At 49.7% G+C, this 18,256-nt stretch overlaps 1 protein-coding gene across 1 annotated transcript in view; it reads left to right on the top strand.

Annotated features, from left to right (window-relative positions):
- The window catches only part of LOC146802461 (glutamine amidotransferase-like class 1 domain-containing protein 3, mitochondrial), a 37,238-nt gene extending 19,277 nt beyond the window's left edge, over nucleotides 1-17,961 (top strand). Inside the window, exon 4 of the mRNA XM_085620433.1 lies at nucleotides 17,727-17,961. Within this exon, the coding sequence (XP_085476559.1) occupies nucleotides 17,727-17,919 (193 nt within the window). The 3' untranslated portion in view covers nucleotides 17,920-17,961. The remainder of the gene's footprint in view (nucleotides 1-17,726) is intronic.
- Nucleotides 17,962-18,256: the final 295 nt, after the last annotated feature.

The following is an 18,256-nucleotide window of genomic DNA, read 5'->3' as shown; positions in this document are numbered from 1 at the left end:
AGTGATCATGTGGTTGGCTTTGGGATGTAGTTGTCGGGAGATCCCTACCCAGTCCAAGGAGTCCTGCATAACTACGTTGAAATCACCTCCCCAAACAACTGTTTCCTCCCCAGCAGCGTGATCTTAGACCATATAGTTTCAAACAGAGCATGGTTGTCTTTATTGGGACCTTACACGGCAGCTAGTCATTGGAGTAGTGTGCAATGTGCCTCTTGGGAGGATGTAACGGCCCTCCGGGTCAATTACCGATCTGGTGGTGGTCCAGCCCACGTTGACGCAGCAAGATTGCCGTCCCGCAAGCATAGTTGGAATATACTGCGGAGTGAATCTCCCCCAGTATCTGTTATGCAGCTGAGGGTCAGTGATGCACTGGAGGTGTTTCTTGCAGAAAATGACATTTTGTGCCTGATCAGATAGGCAAGACTGCTCCATGCCTTTCTGTGATTAAGCCATGTATGTTCCAGGTTAGAAACGTAACCACCGTCATTTCTTGTAACCAGTGGTGTGGCATGCATGCACCTGATGTACTGCTTTTTGTGTCTATTGGCAGGTATGTGGCGCTCGTATGTTAACCGATGTGTCTTGTCAAGCAGTGTAGCCTGCCGCTTCGTGTGCGTTCTGAAGTGAATGAACTTGGCATCTCGACATTAACCCCAAATCGTTGCTTAACTTGCATATTGCCCTACCCACCCCTCCACCCACAAAAATTTGGATGGCTTAGGCCAGGTGTAACTAAAAACCAGAACCTGCAGGGCTGACGTGTATAATCATTGTTACGGGGTCTGTCCGCTTCGTCAGCCTGTTGGATGAGCGGGGCGAGTGCTGTCTAGAGCAGATATATTTGGTGAGCGGGGCGAGTGCCGTCTAGAGCAGATATATTTGGTGAACTGAAGAGCCGTAGGCATCAGTGAAGTGTGCTTGGCCATCGTGCGAGATTTTCAGTTTTGCTGGATCGAGCATTGTATACAGGATTTCAGCACATTGTAGAAGGCGCGTCGTGGGTAGAATTTGTTTTCGTGCGGCTTGGACCAGAGGGGTGAAATCCGGGAAGATGGATGATGTTGCCTTGGTGACTAATGGGGCCATGGTTTCTGGCTGCTTTTAGTACCGAGTCTGTCACGGTAGTTTAATAATCGCGCTATTTTGGGTCTAGGTGTGCCGCCAATGGGTGGTTTAGGTCCTAAAGATCGGTGCGCATGTTCTACCACAAATACAGCAGACAGTGCAGCCGGAAACCAGTCTCACAGATTCAACATATGGTTCCATTTTTGGTATGACAGTGGTTTCAGGTATTCAGTCACTGCGAAGGGTGTTGCACCAGGAACGTGCCTCCAAATTCTCATTCTTCGCTTTGATCAGTTAGGATTCATTCCATGTTGAGGGTGTTCCTTGGAGTCCACTTGGTACTAGTGTGCCTCCGCCGCACGGTTCTCAAGCGAGTCAAGCCTGGTCTCGTGTGATTCCGCATGACATTTCCATGTCCAGTCTTAAGGTGAGCCCATCTAGTTTCGTTGCTAGAGTTCAGGTTTGTGTGGACCTCCAGCATAATTCTGCGCAGGTCTTGTTTGTCGCCACCCTGGTTCGGTTCAGTGTCTGTTTCCGAGCTAGTGTCTGCAGTGTGGGTGTGGCGCTTGTTCGCAAATGAGTTTGGACTGCTTGGGGTCTTTTTTTTTTTTTTTTTTTTTTCTCCTCTTTTCCCCATGTTGTAAGCGAATGGAGACACCTGGCTCGAGGGGACAATGTTTCTCTTGCTCTGCTAGGCTGCTGCTTCAAACGTGTTTTTGCAGGGAGATGCATGTGTTAAGCTTCGGCCTCTACTCGGCAATCGGCCCGCACAGGCTGCAGGGTCGCAGGGGGATTGGGGCACTATGTCCAGCCAGGAAGGGGGGGGGTCACGGTCGCGAATCAGTCCCAGCGCCAGCAGGGAGCTAAACTGCCTGGGAACTCTGCACCGTCCAGGTATTGCATCTGTGCCTACCGCCATCTCCCCGTGCAGAACCCTGAGGCCCACAAGGCCCCAACCGAGCCGCTGCTGACTGGTGTCCCCAAACATTAGGGGAAGGCCTAAGTGCAATGCCCCAGTGCAGTGGAGGACCCGCCTGCTCGCACCCAGTGCAGTGGAGGACCCGCCTGCTCGCACCCAAGTCAGAAGCGCACTGGGCCCAAGGCCTGCTCACGTGGCTGTAGTTCGTCTTCTGTGGGAGATCTTCACCGTGCCCACCGATCAGTGCAGGTGTGGTCTGTAAGTACACGCGTCTTCACTCTGATCACTGCTGTGGTTTCGGACTCCTCTGGCTGCCTGCGTGTGTCTCCAGACTCCGTCGCAGCCGGTGCCTGCTATAATTTAATGTGTGCTACGCAAAAAAATGATGGACGGAATGCTGAATGATTCAAACATTCTCCCCAGTCAAGCGAACTGGGTTAAATCCATTCTTTTGCCCACTACGCCACCCCATTTTGAACCCAGCCATATGCTAATCAGTCTTTACCCTGTGCCGCATGGCAACAGTCCAGACTACTGACATGTCAGCTCCTTCCTGGACCAGAAACAAGCATCCTGGGACCGGTTTCAGGGTATTACCCTTCATCAGCCAGGCTAGCTTGTATCCAGTGGCACAGTGAGCAAGGGACCCACGTCTGGGCATACCCATCCCACTTAGGGTGAAAACTGCTACGCAAATGGATGGAATGCTGAATAAATTATACATTCACCCTGTTAAGAGAATTGGGTTAAATCCATCGTTCTTTTGCTCCCCATGCCATTGGAGTTGAGCTATCCTGGCTGAGGCCTGAAAGCCCGAAACCGGTCCTAGGATGCCAGTTTCCAGTCCAGGGAGGGCCTGGCCTGGCAGTTCGAGCTGGACTGTTCCCATTGGGCGCAGGGTCAAGACTGTTTTGCATATGGCTGGGTCCAACCTAGAATGGCATGGGGAGCAAAAAATGATGGATTCAGGCCCAGATCTCTGTACTGGGGTGAAAGTATGATGTTGTTCTGCATTCTGTCCATCAATTGTTCTTTTTGCATAATTGGATGTGTGGCAGGATTTTATGCCAAAGGCGGCCGCCGCACAGGCACTGCCTGATCTTACTCCCCCGGGCAAAAGGTGGGTCTGGCAATGCACATGCCGCGTCACACTTCAGCCCGGTCCGGCAGCTTCCACGACTATTAACTGCACAGCGCTGCTTGCCTCCCAGGGTGTTTTTGGTAGGTCATTGATGGCCGCACCTAGTCTGGTGCGTCCAGGTGTCGACACCGCGCAGCTGTAAATACAGCAAGCGCTATGGCACAGAGCTTTGCTGTGAGTCTCGGTCCCGGGTTGGCCTCTCCTCCCACCACGCCAGTGTCTCTCAGGCTGTAACTACTACTCGGAGCGGCGGTTCGTCCCAAAGGGAGGATTGTGTAGCTTGCAGTGCATGGAATATGGCTCACAGTAGCTGAAATCTCAATCGCCATGTAGTAGAGAGGATATTGGCAAGCGGCCATCTTTCTACTTCGCCAAGCCATGCCCCATCCTATACCATCTTGATCACCTAAACAATAGGTGCTACAGTATTCTCCTCATTGCATTGTAACTGGGGCATCTGGTTTTATATCCATCTTGTGCATTTCCATCTGCATTTATTTGTTCGTATTATCGGTTTTTTCATTTTGTGAAAAAATGAAGCGGACACTAGCGCTTTTCCACATTTACCTGATAATTGTACATTTACTTGAATTCCTGATAGGTTTCAGTGACTTGACACCCAGAGATGGAATAATCAATGCACATATATGAGAACCTACTTTTTTTTTTTAAGTACTAAAATTTCACTTTTTAACCCACCCAGTCAATCCCCATAGCTATTGGGTGGCAGTCATGACTGGTGGCATTTAGAATTGCTCAAAAAATCCAGAATTTCAATTTTTATCCTCCTTTGAAAAAATGGCAGGGAAATAGTTCTATATGTATTTATCTGTTAGTCAGTAAAAATGGAAAACTGGGAGCTTTAATTGTAATTAACTTCATGTAGTTCTTCCTACCCCTAATTAGTTTTTAAAGCATATTATGGCTACACCATAACCCAGGGTTAGTGGTCAATATAATGGTTATTAGTTACTATTGGTTATTCGATTATACTTGTACTTTATGGAAATTTTTACTCCATTTCTTGTGGTAGGTTGGTTAGGAGTATGGTGCAATTAATGAGTTCATGCAAGTTGAAAATGGAATGAGTAGATGGGTTAGAGGAGGTTGAATCATGTTGGATAGGCAGGAGAGTTTAAACAGAAGCAGTTTCTAATTTGTGATGAGCAGTAAGTGAAACTAGGAGGTATAGATAGCTAGGAATGGTAAAATAGTTAATCCAAAAGAAATTTGATTTGTGGCGATTTGATTATGATACTGAAATATATAGTAGAGGAAGGAGAACAGGTATGCAACTGAGTAGCTACACAGAAAAGGTATGCACAGGATGAGCTGCAAGGAAAGTGTCTTTCGATAGTAAGGCTAGAGAATAATCACTTGCCATAAAAATAGTCTGTGTTTTGGACCGGATCTTAACAGTTTGGAAGTCGCTGCTCGTCTAAGCAGGAATTGGTGTCTGGAGAGGGTTTTGAATGACTTTTTCTTGCTCGGTGTGATTCATAGCAGCGTACAAAAGTATCTTTTGGCCATTGGAGCCGGTGTAGACTTTCAGACTGGGGATACGCGTGTTCACATATTTACATTTTAGTAGTCTTGCTGTAGAGTTTTGGATTATTTGCAGACTTCTGATAATTAGTTGAGTGGAAAGTTGTGGTATAGTCTGTTAGCCTAGCCAAGTTTGACAAGGATGATGTATATCTTTTGAGAACATCAAAGATGTGGGAAGAGGTCTTTTCATTGTGTAGAAAGTTGATTGAAGCAGTCTGTCCACTGAGTATTAATAGTGTAGAATTGAAAGATTCCAAGACTACTTTCACTATTGGTGGAGGGCAGTGGCGGCTAGTGACAATTGAAAGTGGTATGGTGTAAACATTGGGCATGACTTTTATATAGCGAATGACATGAACCGGTTTAATGCACATACCTGGGATCCAGGGGTGGGTCCCTCTCCCAAGAAAAATGAAAAAATTGCCAAATAGTACATTTCGAAGCACATGAATGTAGAGATAAAACGAGGCTTATAAAGGAGTGGTGAAGTATAGTCTTGAAATATTAAACACATAAACTGCCCCATATGTTACTTCATTAATATGTTCAGTTAATGTAATGTGTTAATTGTACAGCGTGACAACTTTTGCACTTTAAAATGTAAGCTTGCACACTGTCTTGCACTGCATGCAGCATTAACTTTGGAGAAAAATGCTCTAACCACCAGGCTTCAGGAAGCACCCACAGCTGCTGGCTGAACATATTTATATGACTGATTGCAGACAGGTCTTTAAATGGGATGGAAAAAGTAGGGCCTCTCTATAAAGGAACATGTAAAATTTCTGGGTTTTTTCTCAGTGTACCAACCGACCAGTATTTTGGTTTACTGGTTTCTCCGAGATCTAATTGTATCTAGATAAATGACTTCACTGATCTACACCTAAAACCTTTCACTACGATTGGCTTTGTCAATGGGTGTTAGCTGGTTAAAATAAATGAGTAACCAGTATTTGTTCTAAATAAACATTGGAAATGTTTCAATTCTGAAATAGTGAGTCTGTGAATTAAATAGCAGTGAGGCCTGTGGAAGGAGTTTTGGCCTTCATTTATGTGTGCTTATGTTAGATATGTATCTTCTCTGCATATCTTGTCCATCTGCACATCTTAAACATCCTCTTCACTCTTCCCTAAATGCACTTCCTTGCATCGGTCATGTCACTGCCCCCAAGTACACACTGCACTCCCCAAAATGTAAGCACTTTATTCTCTTTTGCTCTGCTAATATTTTGACCAGTGTTCCCCTTTACACACACACCCACAGACTTTCAGTTGAAAATGGAAAACATAAAAATTGTTCTGTGCTCTGCAGAGAGGCCAACCCACTGACCAGCACTTTGTTTGAGTGCGCAGGCGCTAAGGCTGAAGCCAATCCAAGCCCCTCATGAACACCTGGCATGGCTTAAGCCTCAAAGTATGCACAGAACAAAATACAAATAGAACATTATAGAACAGTTAACTCTTGAGAATGCAAGATTAAAGTATGAGAAATAAGGAGCTAAATCACTGAAATGTATTGCCTCAACGTTTTTAACATTTACTGTTTGCCATTAGTTAACTTGGGGGCATGAAGCCACAGGCAGTTTTAGTGTCACACATCCGAGAACTGTCCACTGTAAGCACATTTCTCGCCTTGCTTCACTGATATTTGCAATTACTTCACAAGGGAACAACCAACCCTGCTCGTTATTTGGATCCATTTCGCGGTGGAACAAATGCTGAGGCTCCACTTCTAACTGGGCCAGCTACATGCAGTCAGGGCATGGGAGTCGCAGTGGGGGAGGTTAGCTTGAGGGGTCCCAACACAATATAAATAACACAACTTTAGCTTGCAAACACTTACCATTCCCGTTAACAAGGCACTGGATCAGACGTGCTTGCTTCCACTTTCACATATGACGAAAGGGTGGGATCTACGTCTTTAAATGACCGGTCTAAAGTTACACAGGGATGAAGTCTCCGACTCCTAAAACCATGACTAATTGCATCACTGGCCTACAGAGTGCATGCAACCATAGACCCAATGGCAATGAAGGGCTTTAAAACTAAAAGCACTGTGTCCTGCATTACAATTCAAATGGTAGATTTACTGCCTGGCTTCCGTCTCCTGCTTCAGAGGTAGGTGGAAAAAACTATTGATGGACGGAATGCAGGACAAATCAAAACATTCACCCCCAGTCAAGAGATCTGGGTTAAATCCATCATTCTTTGGCTCACCATGCCACCCCAGTTTAGTCCTGGCCATATGCAAATCAGTCTTGACCCTGTGCCTCATGGGAACAGTCCAGCCCGAACTGCCAAGCCAGGTCCTCCCTCGACCGGAAACGAGCATCCTAGGACAGGTTTCGGGATATGACCTTGTCCTGCATTCTTCCAACTGTTTTTGCATTTGTCACCCAGAGTGGGACGGGTATGTTCAGACGGGAGTACCGTGTTCTCCATGCCACTGGAATCAAGCTATCCTGGCTGAAGAGGGGTGAAACCCCGAAACCGGTCCTAGGATGCTTGGTTCCAGTCCAGGGAGGACCTTGCTTGGCAGTTCAGGCTGGACTGTTCCAATGAGGCACAGGGTCAATTCTGATTTGAATATGGCTGGGTTCAAACTGGAATGGCATGGTGAGGGGGGGAAAAAAACGATTGATTTAGGCCCAGATCTCTGTACCGGGGTGAATGTATGACCTTGTTCTGCATTCTGTCCATCTGTTTTTGCATCAGAGGTAGGTGGAGCAGGCAGCCTGAAACTGCCAGCCCAGACCTAAATACATCGATTTACTTGGTTATGATCGTATCTCTAATTCTATCTAATGTTATCTGAATGTGTAGGAATTTCAGAGGTGCGTAGCCTTAATGGAGAAACCTCCCCTGGTGGAGTGGTCAGTTCATCTGGCCAGAAAGATTATCATAACTATTCCATTCACCCCAGAACAATATTTCAGTTTTGTGGAGCATTGACCTTGATGTAATTCCACATCTATTGATCTGACTTGGGCAGGGATTAAGTGTTCATGTTCCTGTATCTCGACGCTTCAAAGCTGTCATTTGCTTAGTTATTGCAGATGAGTTTGAAAGTTGTGATTTAGCACTGGTTTAATGTATGTTGAAAAAAAGTAAAGGCGCTTAGATACTTGTGGGGCTTTGAGATGAGAAAGGAGGCATGAATTGGGCAGGACTTTATGTAAGAGTGCCCCATCTCTACAGACTGTCTAAGAAGCAGTGTATCATGTGAACTGTTAGCTGCCGAGTCTGTAATGCAGCAACACTTTATTTTAATCCATTTAAAAAAAAAAGTGTTTAGGTTATCCACAATTGTGACTGGTGCTGATTTGGTCCATTTTTAGGTCTCGCCTGAGCCAGCCCATGCGCTGCTCTGGCGAGACATTTAGTGAGTGGGCTTTTAAAGTCCGACCACAGCTTGTGTGGCATACAGTGTGCAGTTACGCGCACAGGCATGAGCAGAGGCTTGCCTCTCGCTCGCCCAAGCGCGTATGCTTCAATGCCCCTCCCCTAACGCAGAGCGCGTCTGGCAGCTTGTTTTTCCTTCAGCGCGAGGTGCGTGCCTTTCTAGTCACCCTGACCCCACCGCCCTTCGAGGTGTCTGCTTCCTTCCCCCTCTCACCTTCATCTCCAGCTCTAAAGGTTTTCCGTTATTATTTCCCAGTATGATTACGTCACTTCACACCACTGGTCAACGCAGGTATAGCGCGTCCAGCGTAATACCCACACCTTTGTGTCTGGTCAGCGTGAGTTGCCCTTGCTACCCAGTCGCTGCGCTCTTTGGCTTACCTCTACGTCCATTATAGTGCATAGTTCAATTCACAGCTCCCTCGCCTCACGTAACAACCGTTCAGCTGTAGCCCCCCGTTCCATGGTGCCCACTCTGATCTTTGGTCGCCCATCAAAACAATCCCCAGCCATTAGCAGAGCTTCTGACACGTCCAATTCTGCCTTTGACACTTTTTTAAATAAAATTCCAGGTTTGGGTATTTTCAGATCTGGTCGTTCATTCTTCTGCAGCACCTTGATAACCAACCGTTTGAGCTCAGTCCACCAGTCACCCAATCAGTAGTGCCAGTGCTTAGCTTTGAGGGGCAGGGTGCTGTCTTCATACATCAAATTGATAAACTGTAGTACATGGGCGAGCTTTTTTTTTTTTTTTTTTTTTTTTTTTTTTTTTTTTGTAATTTTTTTTTATCCTGATACCTTAATGTGATCTGGATTATCTTCCTGAATAGCTATTTTTTTTTCTTGACTGGAGGTTTCATATTTTCCTTCGCATGTCCGTTCCGTCACAAGTAAGGTGTAAGGCTCCGTGATCCCGTTTGATCCTCAGTGTTTGCAGAGAACACACAGCAGTTCACTTGCACTGACAGTCTTGCAGTCTTCGTGAGTGAGGGGTGCTGTAATTCAGCAATAAACTGGATTTTAGTGGTTCAGCATGAATTTCTTCAGGACGGAGGGATGTGTTTGGGGGGGGGGGGGGGTCAGGAACATTCCCCAAAATTACCTCTTTAGGCTGCTTGGTAAAGGTACTCTGCTGGCCAGGAATGTTATGCATTCCAAGAACTGTCTGTAGGGCTTATAGCAGGCTGGTTATGATCCACAAGGAAGCTTCACAGATTTTTCTTTTTTGCAAAATAAGTTGCTGCAGATGAGGCACTATTTGCAGAGCTGTGAAGGCTTTGGGTGGGTGGCATATGAAGAAGACTGCATGGGGTGTCGCATAGCATTTGCATAGTGCAAAGGGGTAACGTAATTGGCGTACGGGTACCGAATGTCACGGCATGCAGTCCTCGGCCGTACATGTCTGCCCCTGCACCCTGGCTACATCTGACTAGCTGGTGCTTGACCGCCTCCCACTCAGCAGAACCCCCAGCCCTCAGACCTCATTACTCTAATGCCACAGAGCACCTCACAGCCGCGGATTACGTTCCTGATCTGTTCACCGCGGTCCTGGCAGAAATGTTGCCATTTCAAGGTGGTACAAAAGGGGGTAGTGATGGACGTTTCAAGGTGAGCACTGCTGCCTCAGGCTCACAGGAAAAGACTCTTCAGCAGGAACCTGGTGGCGGGTCCATTCCGAACGCGTGCAGAGATTGACTGGCTACAGTAACCCTGAGGCATACCCAGGCAGGACATGTGGCAGGAGTCCTTAGTAAATTCCTATTTTTTTCAAATGGTAATCCCCAAGTTGAAAACAGTATATAAAGTACCCCCAAAATTAAAATGCAAGCAACCTTCCATTATGCTTTGTTTCCAAATGACATACAAATGACATACAGTATCTGTCACTGGGAACATCCCTATGACATACATTTAAAGATGTGTCTTCTCAAATGTTACACTGGCATCCGTGAGGGGCAGTCTGTTTGGCCACGAAAGCGCTGCCACGTGCTATGCAAGGGAACTGTTAGTCAGTAGCTGGAGGTATATCGCCTCCCATAATACATGGTATTGAATAAGTGTCAGGAGAAACACGGATAGGTGTAATTTTTTTTCTCAAAATACACAACATTTTCACCCAAAAAACCAAAATGAGTTGCGTTGTGATAAATGTACTTGGCTGGTATCTCGCAAGATATGTGAGATACTGGTAGAAGTGTGGCTCACAAAGTAAATGTCTCTAGGCTGCAGTTTTAGTGTTCTTGTGAGACTTATTTATTTTTATTTTTTTTGAAACCGTTTATTACATGTTAAAAAGGTTACAGGTAGGGGCCTACAACCATCCGGCCGGCCGCTAGAGTGGCAGAAGCATATGACATTCCTACAGTAAGAGTCTCTTGGCGGTGCAGATCGGTAAATCAGGAGATATCAATAGCGCAGGTCACATAACCCCAAGCCCACAATACGGTTTCCTTTTTTTTTCAAAACAGAACACCACAAAAAACCACACCCGCAAGGCAATCCGCAATCCAAAGTGACAGCACGTGCTCCTTAAGTGGGGGATCCCAACCAGCAGCCAAACTCTGAAGAGGGGGATGGGAATAGATCAGGGACAGGGGAACCACATGCCCGCAGCTGGGGGAGGGGGTCAGCTAGGGGGACGGAGCTGGTGAGGCGGCCAGTGGCAGTGGCGGCTCACAAATGCCCCCGCGGTAGGTGTTCCAGGGGCCCCAGATTTTCACCCACGCCCCAGGCTTACCCCTCGCCACATACACTACCTTTTCACGAAACATACACCAATCCATATGTTCTTTCCAGGCCAACACCGCCGGGGGCCTCTGGGATCCCCACAATTGAGCAATGTCACGCTTAGCTATCATGTATCCCAGAGTCACCCACCGCTTCTGCGGGACCGAATAGTCATTTGGTTCCCACACATTCAGCAAGCATCTCCTCGCTTCAGGCAACAGCGCGACACGCGTAACCACACGCAGGACCTCATGCACACCACGCCAGAATCGCTCCACCTTTGGGCACTCCCACAGAATATTCATGAAAGTTGCCAAAGCACCACAGCCACGCTTACACAATCCGTCACCAGCAAAGCCCATACGTAGAAGCCTTGGCCCCGTCACGTAAACCCGGTGGAGGATCTTAAGCTGGACGAAGCGAAGGCGAGCCGGGATGGCCACCTCCTTCGGAGAGGCCACCGCGGAGATCCAGTCCTCGTCATCCAGTTCCAACCCGTCGGCAACCCAGGCCTCGCGGAGACTAGTCAGCAGGCACGATCTGTCGTTGATCAGCTTTTTATATATAAGGGAGATCGTGCTGTCTGGGACATGGCCATCCAGCACTCGGTCCTCCAGGGGGGGAAGACTCCGGAATGGACGCGACATCCGGGAAGACGGAGCCCAGCGCATGGCGGACTTGCAAGTACCGAAAGTACTCACTGCCCTGCAGCTGAAACTCCGTCTGCAGCGTCTCAAAAGTTTTGAATCCCCCCCTCGTCCAGAGATCTCCCACTGTGCTGATTCCGATCGTGTCCCACTTCTCGAAGCCCTTCGATGTCCACAGGGAGCCCAACCTCTCAGACGCATATAGCGGTGTCGCCCGGGTCAAACGGTCCTTCCACCCCATCGCTGCATTAGCCGCGTGCCAGACACGCACCATGACACGCGTCGGTCCCGTCAGACGGGAGCCGGGCGCGCCAGAGTAGAGCGCTCGATTGTAGTCGCCACCGGGCAGGAGCATCTTGTCCATTTCAAATGCCGGGTTCAAGGCGGGCCCGTAAAGGCCATGATTAATTGCAGCTAGCTGGGAGGCCCAGTAATACCGTTTAATGTCCGGGAGGGCAACCCCCCATCGTACCACGGGAGCGTCAATTTAGCCAGAGCAATACGCGGCCTCCCGTCCCAGAACAGGCGCCGCTGCAGGCTCTCCACCTCACGGAAGTAGCGCGCCGGAACCAAGTCCATAGTGTTCTGAAGCGCATACAGAAAGTGCGGCAAGGACATCATCTTAAACAAGGCCGCTCGGCCAAGCGGCGAAAGCGGAAGACGCCGCCAGCGCGCAACGTCCTCCCGCAAGCGCTGGAGGGGGGGTAGTAAGTTCCGCTCGTAGCGGGCCTCCGGGTCAAGAGTAATATATATACCCAGGTACCGGAACCCCTGGGAGGCAATCTGGATCGGGCAGTCCCGTGGTAGGGCCGGAGCCTCCCCGGAGAGCACATACACGCAGGATTTCGCCCAGTTGATGACAAGGCCTGAGTTACGACCGAAGGAGCGCAAAACATCAACCAGGACAATCGGCGAGTTACGCGGGGAGGCGAGATACAAAAGGATATCATCGGCGTAGAGGGACACGCGGTCCTCATGCTCGGGGGTCCAGCGGAGACCACGGATGGAGGGGTGCCACCGCAGCCACTCCGCCAAGGGCTCCAAGGCCAATGCAAACAGGAGCGGTGACAAGGGGCAACCCTGACGCGTGCCCCGCCCCAGCGCAAAGGGGGCCGAGACTCGCCCATTCACCACCACCTGCGCCAATGGGCCCGAATACAACAATTTGACCCAGCTAATGAAACCCGGTCCAAATCCAAATTTCGCCAGCATCGCCCAGATGTATGGCCATTCAAGCGTGTCAAACGCCATGGTGGCGTCTAAGGACGCCAAGATGGCCGGCTCCCGCACAAACGGGACACGCGCGAGCACCCCATGCAAGCGTCGCAGATTAAGAGCCGTGTTGCGATGGGGTATAAAGCCAGATTGGTCTTGGTGGACCAAATCGCCCACCACGCCAACCAGCCGGTTGGCCAGTACTTTGGCGAGGATTTTGGGCTCCGCGTTCAAGAGCGAGATAGGCCTATAGGATGTAACCCGCTCACGGGGTCTCCCCTCCTTGTGGATCACCACGATTGTGGCCAGACGCTGGTCCGGCGGGAGGGAACCCTGCGAGTGGGCCGCCAGGAACATGGCGCGCAGGTGGGGCGCCAGTACATCTGGTCGTAGCTTGTAGAGCTCGATGGGGATACCATTGGGGCCCACAGCCTTGCCGGATGCGACCGAGCGAATAGCCAGGGCGATTTCGTCCGAGGTGGGAGGAGCGTCCAGCAAATCCCTATCCTCCACCGTGAGGGAGGGCAGCGCGATGTCCCGAAGCAGGGCATGGGAATCTTCCTCCGAGCAGGGAGAAACCGGGGAGTACACCTCGCGGAAGTAATCCGCGAAGCAGGAGACAATGGCTTCCGGCTCGGTAACAGGCACACCATCCATCCCCTCAAGCAAAGGAACCACACGACTCGCTCTCTCCCTCTTGTCCAACCACGCAATCAATTTACCAGCCTTATCACCCACATCATACAGTCGCCCCTGTTGCTCTCTACTGAGGCCCCTGGCCGCCTCCGTGACGAGGGCCCTATAGGCCGCCTGCTTGAGGTGCAGAACATGCAACTTGGCGTCGGTTACCCCGCTCCCCAGGTCACCCTCTAATTCCGCTATTTCGGCCTCCACCCGGGTTACCTCCTCCCGCTCGCGCCTCCGGGCCTGGGAGATAAAGGAGAGGGCCTCCCCTCTGAGAACTACCTTAAAAGCCTCCCACAGGGAGATGGCCGAAGGGACAGACCCCACATTCTCATCAAAGTATCGCTGTAAGGATTTGATCAAGTCGGCACGAATAGTGGGGTCACGCAAGTACCAAGCATTGATTGGAGCCACCCTGCCCCCCCCCCCTAGGGAAGACATCGAAATGTAACAGTACTGGGGAGTGATCTGAAATGCCCCGCGCCAGATGGCACACCTCTCCCACCCTCCCAGCACAGGCCGCCGGGACAAGGATGTAATCAAGCCGCGAGAGGCTACCATGGGCACCCGAGTGGAAGGTGTATTGCCGCTGCGCGGGATGCTTTAGTCGCCAGCAATCCACCAGGCCCAGAGTATCTAAAAGGCCGGACAGCCAGGCCTGTGCCCGGGGGAGGTCCCTAGGGGGATGGCGATCCAGAGACCCAGAAACTACCGCATTAAAGTCCCCCCCCCCCAACCACCAGCAGGCCACCCGGGAGGTCCAGGAGGAGGCGCCCCAAATCCGCAAATGTAGTAGATTGTAACCCAGGCGGGACGTACACTGATATAAAAACAAACACTCTACCCTCCATTCTACCCACCAGAACAGCGTAGCGTCCCCTCTCATCATGGCGCACCTCATCAATCTCCAACGGGAGCGAGTTCTTAATCATGATACCCACCCCCCGCGAGCCCGAGGTGAAGCCCGAGTGGGCCACCAAACGATAGCCTCGCCGATTCATGGCATGGAAGGAGTTACCAATAAGGTGTGTCTCCTGCAGGAAGATAACATCTGGTGAGATACGTTTCAGGTACTGCAGGACCACACCACGCTTAATCCTGTCCCCCAGACCGTTAACATTCCATGACAACACAGTCAAATCCCTACCCCCCATCATACGTAGAAGCAATCAGTCGTCCCCCACAGAGCATCTCGAGAGCAACAATACAGTAAAGGGCTTGCCTTGCGGTGCAAACAAACGACACACCCCCCCCACCCCCCATCCCAACAGAACTCCCCCCTCCCTGCACCCCTGCATGAGCCCAGACAGCCCCCCCAAAGTGCAGCGTGCCTGTCGCCCCATAGATGAAAATCTAACTAGTCCCCCAGAGGAGGAGGGAAGCCCCCAACAGACCCCACACGACCTCCATCGGAGGGGAACATAAACGATCAGTAAATGGTAAAGGAATGTTGTCCAGAGCAAGGCCTATTCTTCACCCCTCAGTTCTGATCCGGCGGGCCCTCCCCGCCAACCGCACCCCCCCCACCCTCTCGGCCCCGATCTCCAGGCAGAGTGTCCAACCAGTCCCCAGCCGCCTCGGGTCGGTCAAAAAAGTGCGTGCGCCCATCCACCTCCACCCTTAGCTTAGCTGGAAAAAGCATTGAATACTTAAGATTCAGGTCCCGTAGGCGACGTTTAACTCCGATAAAGCTCAATCTCAGTTTTTGGACCGCCGGAGTAAAGTCTGGGTAGAAATGCACATCCATGTTATCGAGCTTGACCGGTCCCTGTTGCCTGGAGGTCTGCAGGATAGCGTCTGTCCCGAAAATTAAAAATCCGGGCAATGAGAGGCCGCGGCGGGGCACCGGCCTTAGGTCTGCCCCCAGGGACCCGGTGAGCACGTTCCACCGCAAAAAGCTTACTCAGCCCCCGGGGCTGAAGATGGGTAAGGATCAATTCTTCCACAAAAAGATCTGCCGCCTCCGCCTCTCGTCCCTCCGGCACTCCCACAATGCGAACGTTATTCCTCCGGGCCCGACCCTCGGAATCCTCCAGTCGCCGGTCCATCAGGGCGCTCACCTGGCCAAGCCGGCGCACCTCCTTTTGGAGGGCCACCACGTCCGTCGTGAGGCTCGTCGTGGTGTGGGCCAGGGAATCGACCCGGTCGTTGGTTTTGGACAAGTCAGCCCTCACGAGGCTAACATCCACCAGGACCGAGTCTATCTTTTGCGCTAAGGTGTCGAAGCGCTGGTCCACCGAGGCCTTCATCTCTGCGATGGCGCCCATGACGTCCCGGAGGGTCAGATCCACCGGCTGAGCAGATGCCTCCATCGGGCCCGCCGGGGATGTGCGCGATGTCTCCGGAGATCCCTTCTGGAGGGTGTAGCGGTCCATACTGTTGGATTGAGGCGCCGGGCCGCGGCGGGTCGTCTTCACCTTCGCCCGGTCGCCATCTTGTTTGGTGGACATGCCTGCTCTCCCACCGTCGTGCCAATCTCCTCGAAAGGGCCGGTAAACCAGTTCACGGGTTCCGGGGGGGGGGGGAGGGCGACCACTGGGCCGCAGGACTACTCACGGCCGGCGGGTCAGCCGGACACCTGGACAAGGCCACACCAGCGCACCCCGCTCCGCAACCCTACCTCGCTTGAGGGCAAGGAGAGCGCAAAAGCGAAAGTACGGGATACGCGAGTCGCCCAGCCCTGCCCGCCGCTGTTGTTCGCTTTGTCCCCGGATCACCCCACTACTCCAATCCGGGGGGCCAGCGCGGAGAAGGCCGCAACCTTCAATCGGTGCTCCCACCGGTGTCCGGGGTCCGATTCGGAAAGGAAAAACGGATGGCGCCTCAGCTCGGGTTCACCGATGCAGTCCCCTCAACAAGGACAGGATATAGCCAGGATTAATTCAGGAGGTCGTGGTGGTCCTCGGGAGCCTCGCACCTACGCGGCCATCTTGGTTGCGCGCTAGGCTCCTCCTCGAGACTTATTTTTTAAATGAACCACTCTCACTGGGATGCAAGCATTGGCATAGCCAATAGGTCTCACCTTTGGGACCTTATAAGTGTTTAGCCATGCAACAGTTGATGTTGTTGCACTAAGGATATTGTGCCGGATAACTAAACACTTATAAGGTCCCAAAGGCGAGACCTATTAGCTATACTAATGCTTATGACTGGAATCCTGTTTTCTACTCTGTTAGTTTCCTTCTATTAATTCTGAGATCTTGTGAAAGGCTGTTCTCTCCAAGTTTGTTTGCTTAGGAAAGCTATGTTGGAGATTGTTCTCTCGCTACAATCTTGAGGGCCCAAAGTAAGTGGATGTAGGCCAGTTTCCATCTCTTCAAAACTCCTACGTTTAGGGAGTAACTGGTTATGTCTAACCACTATAGACGCAGATGTTAATTGAAGGACTGCCAGCTTTTAGCAGATCTTTGAAATTTGGAGGCTCAAATGTCTTGGTTAGTCTATCTGTTATGATCTTTGGTTGTACAACCATGGAGCTCATTTCTCTAGTCACTGTGGAGCCTATTTCTTTTGTTGCATAAAAATCTAGTGTATTTGTTTGGGTAATGTATTGCTAGTTTGTAAATCTTGTGTTAAATTGTCAGCGGTTTACCAAATTCTGACTTCTATGTAGTGCCTTGGCTGGGCTTTTGGTCTTCTGCTTGTAGTGGATTATTTTCAGCCTTAATGTAAGATTTTATTTTTCTGTAGTGTTTGTCTTATTTTTTATTTGCTGGTCCTTGACTGAGCCATCAGTGTTGCTAGTGGAGATGAAAGCTCTACAGATAGCTGATCAACGTGAAATGGAAATAAGAGTATTGGGTTCACTTAATACATTTTTACATCCAGATTGAGTAAAGAATAAACTGCAAAGCCTCTGGATGCTCCCAAAGACCCTTATAGACCCGAACCTCCAGCACCTACTGTAATATCCTATTTAGGTACAGAACCTTGCAAAAACGATGGCAGGTATTTTGCTGAATTGAACAAGTTCACTTCTGACCGAACCATGCAAATTCCATATCCCGTTACTGATTGCAAACTAATTTCCCTCTAAAGTGATCGGTTGCGTTTTTTTTCTTGCATAAATCTTTCCCCTTTCCTGTCTTGTCAATGTGGTGGCTCAACAACAAAAATGAGAGCATCCCGGTTTTGTACCGCAGAACCCTCTGGATGTGTGAAATTGCAGCAATTTACACTATGCTGGAATTGCATTCTTTCATTATCTGCCCACATTCCAAATTCACAAGTTCTAATATCTTAGTGCTGTTTGCCCAGCTGCCTAACAAAATAAACATTTGAACTTAAAATGGCTTCCTTTAGAAATACCATATTTGCAATTGAATGGTAGTGCAATCAACAGTCTACTGGGTCATTTCTTACTGTCCATTTTGTTTTTCAGGTTTCCTGATGCTGCGACTGCTTTAGCAATAGAAGAAATTGGAGCTAAACACATTAGTAAAGATGTTCATGAATGCCATGTGGATGAAGCTAACAGAATAGTTACTACATGTGCCTTTATGTGCAAGGCTCCTCTACATGAGGTTTTCGATGGTATTGGAACACTAGTGGATGAACTCTTGAAGATTGCCTAAACTGGATTTGTGTAAAAAGCAAATAAAATAATTTCAAAATGTTCAGTGTTTTTGTGAGCATATGTAGAATGGGGTTGAAAGAACTTGGTATCTATATAGTTTTCAATTAAATGGAAACCTGGTCTGAATACTTCACACCATGAAATGATCTGCAATGGTGACATTCTGTACACTCTCATGCGGTCACATGGTTCTGATGTTGTAGCAGAAACCTGTCCGATGACGTTGTGTAAGTAGGCAGCGTACTAAATGCACTCTTCATTATGGTTAGTTTTCCACCCCATATATTGGATAAGCATGGGGGGGTGAAATCAACCATTAAATTTTGAAGCGCTGT

The sequence above is a fragment of the Triturus cristatus genome, chromosome 8 (genome assembly GCF_964204655.1).
Source record: "Triturus cristatus chromosome 8, aTriCri1.1, whole genome shotgun sequence".
NCBI lineage: Eukaryota > Metazoa > Chordata > Amphibia > Caudata > Salamandridae > Triturus > Triturus cristatus.
The sequence above is the reverse complement of the archived record's forward strand: the minus strand, read 5'-3'. Positions and strand labels throughout refer to the sequence as shown.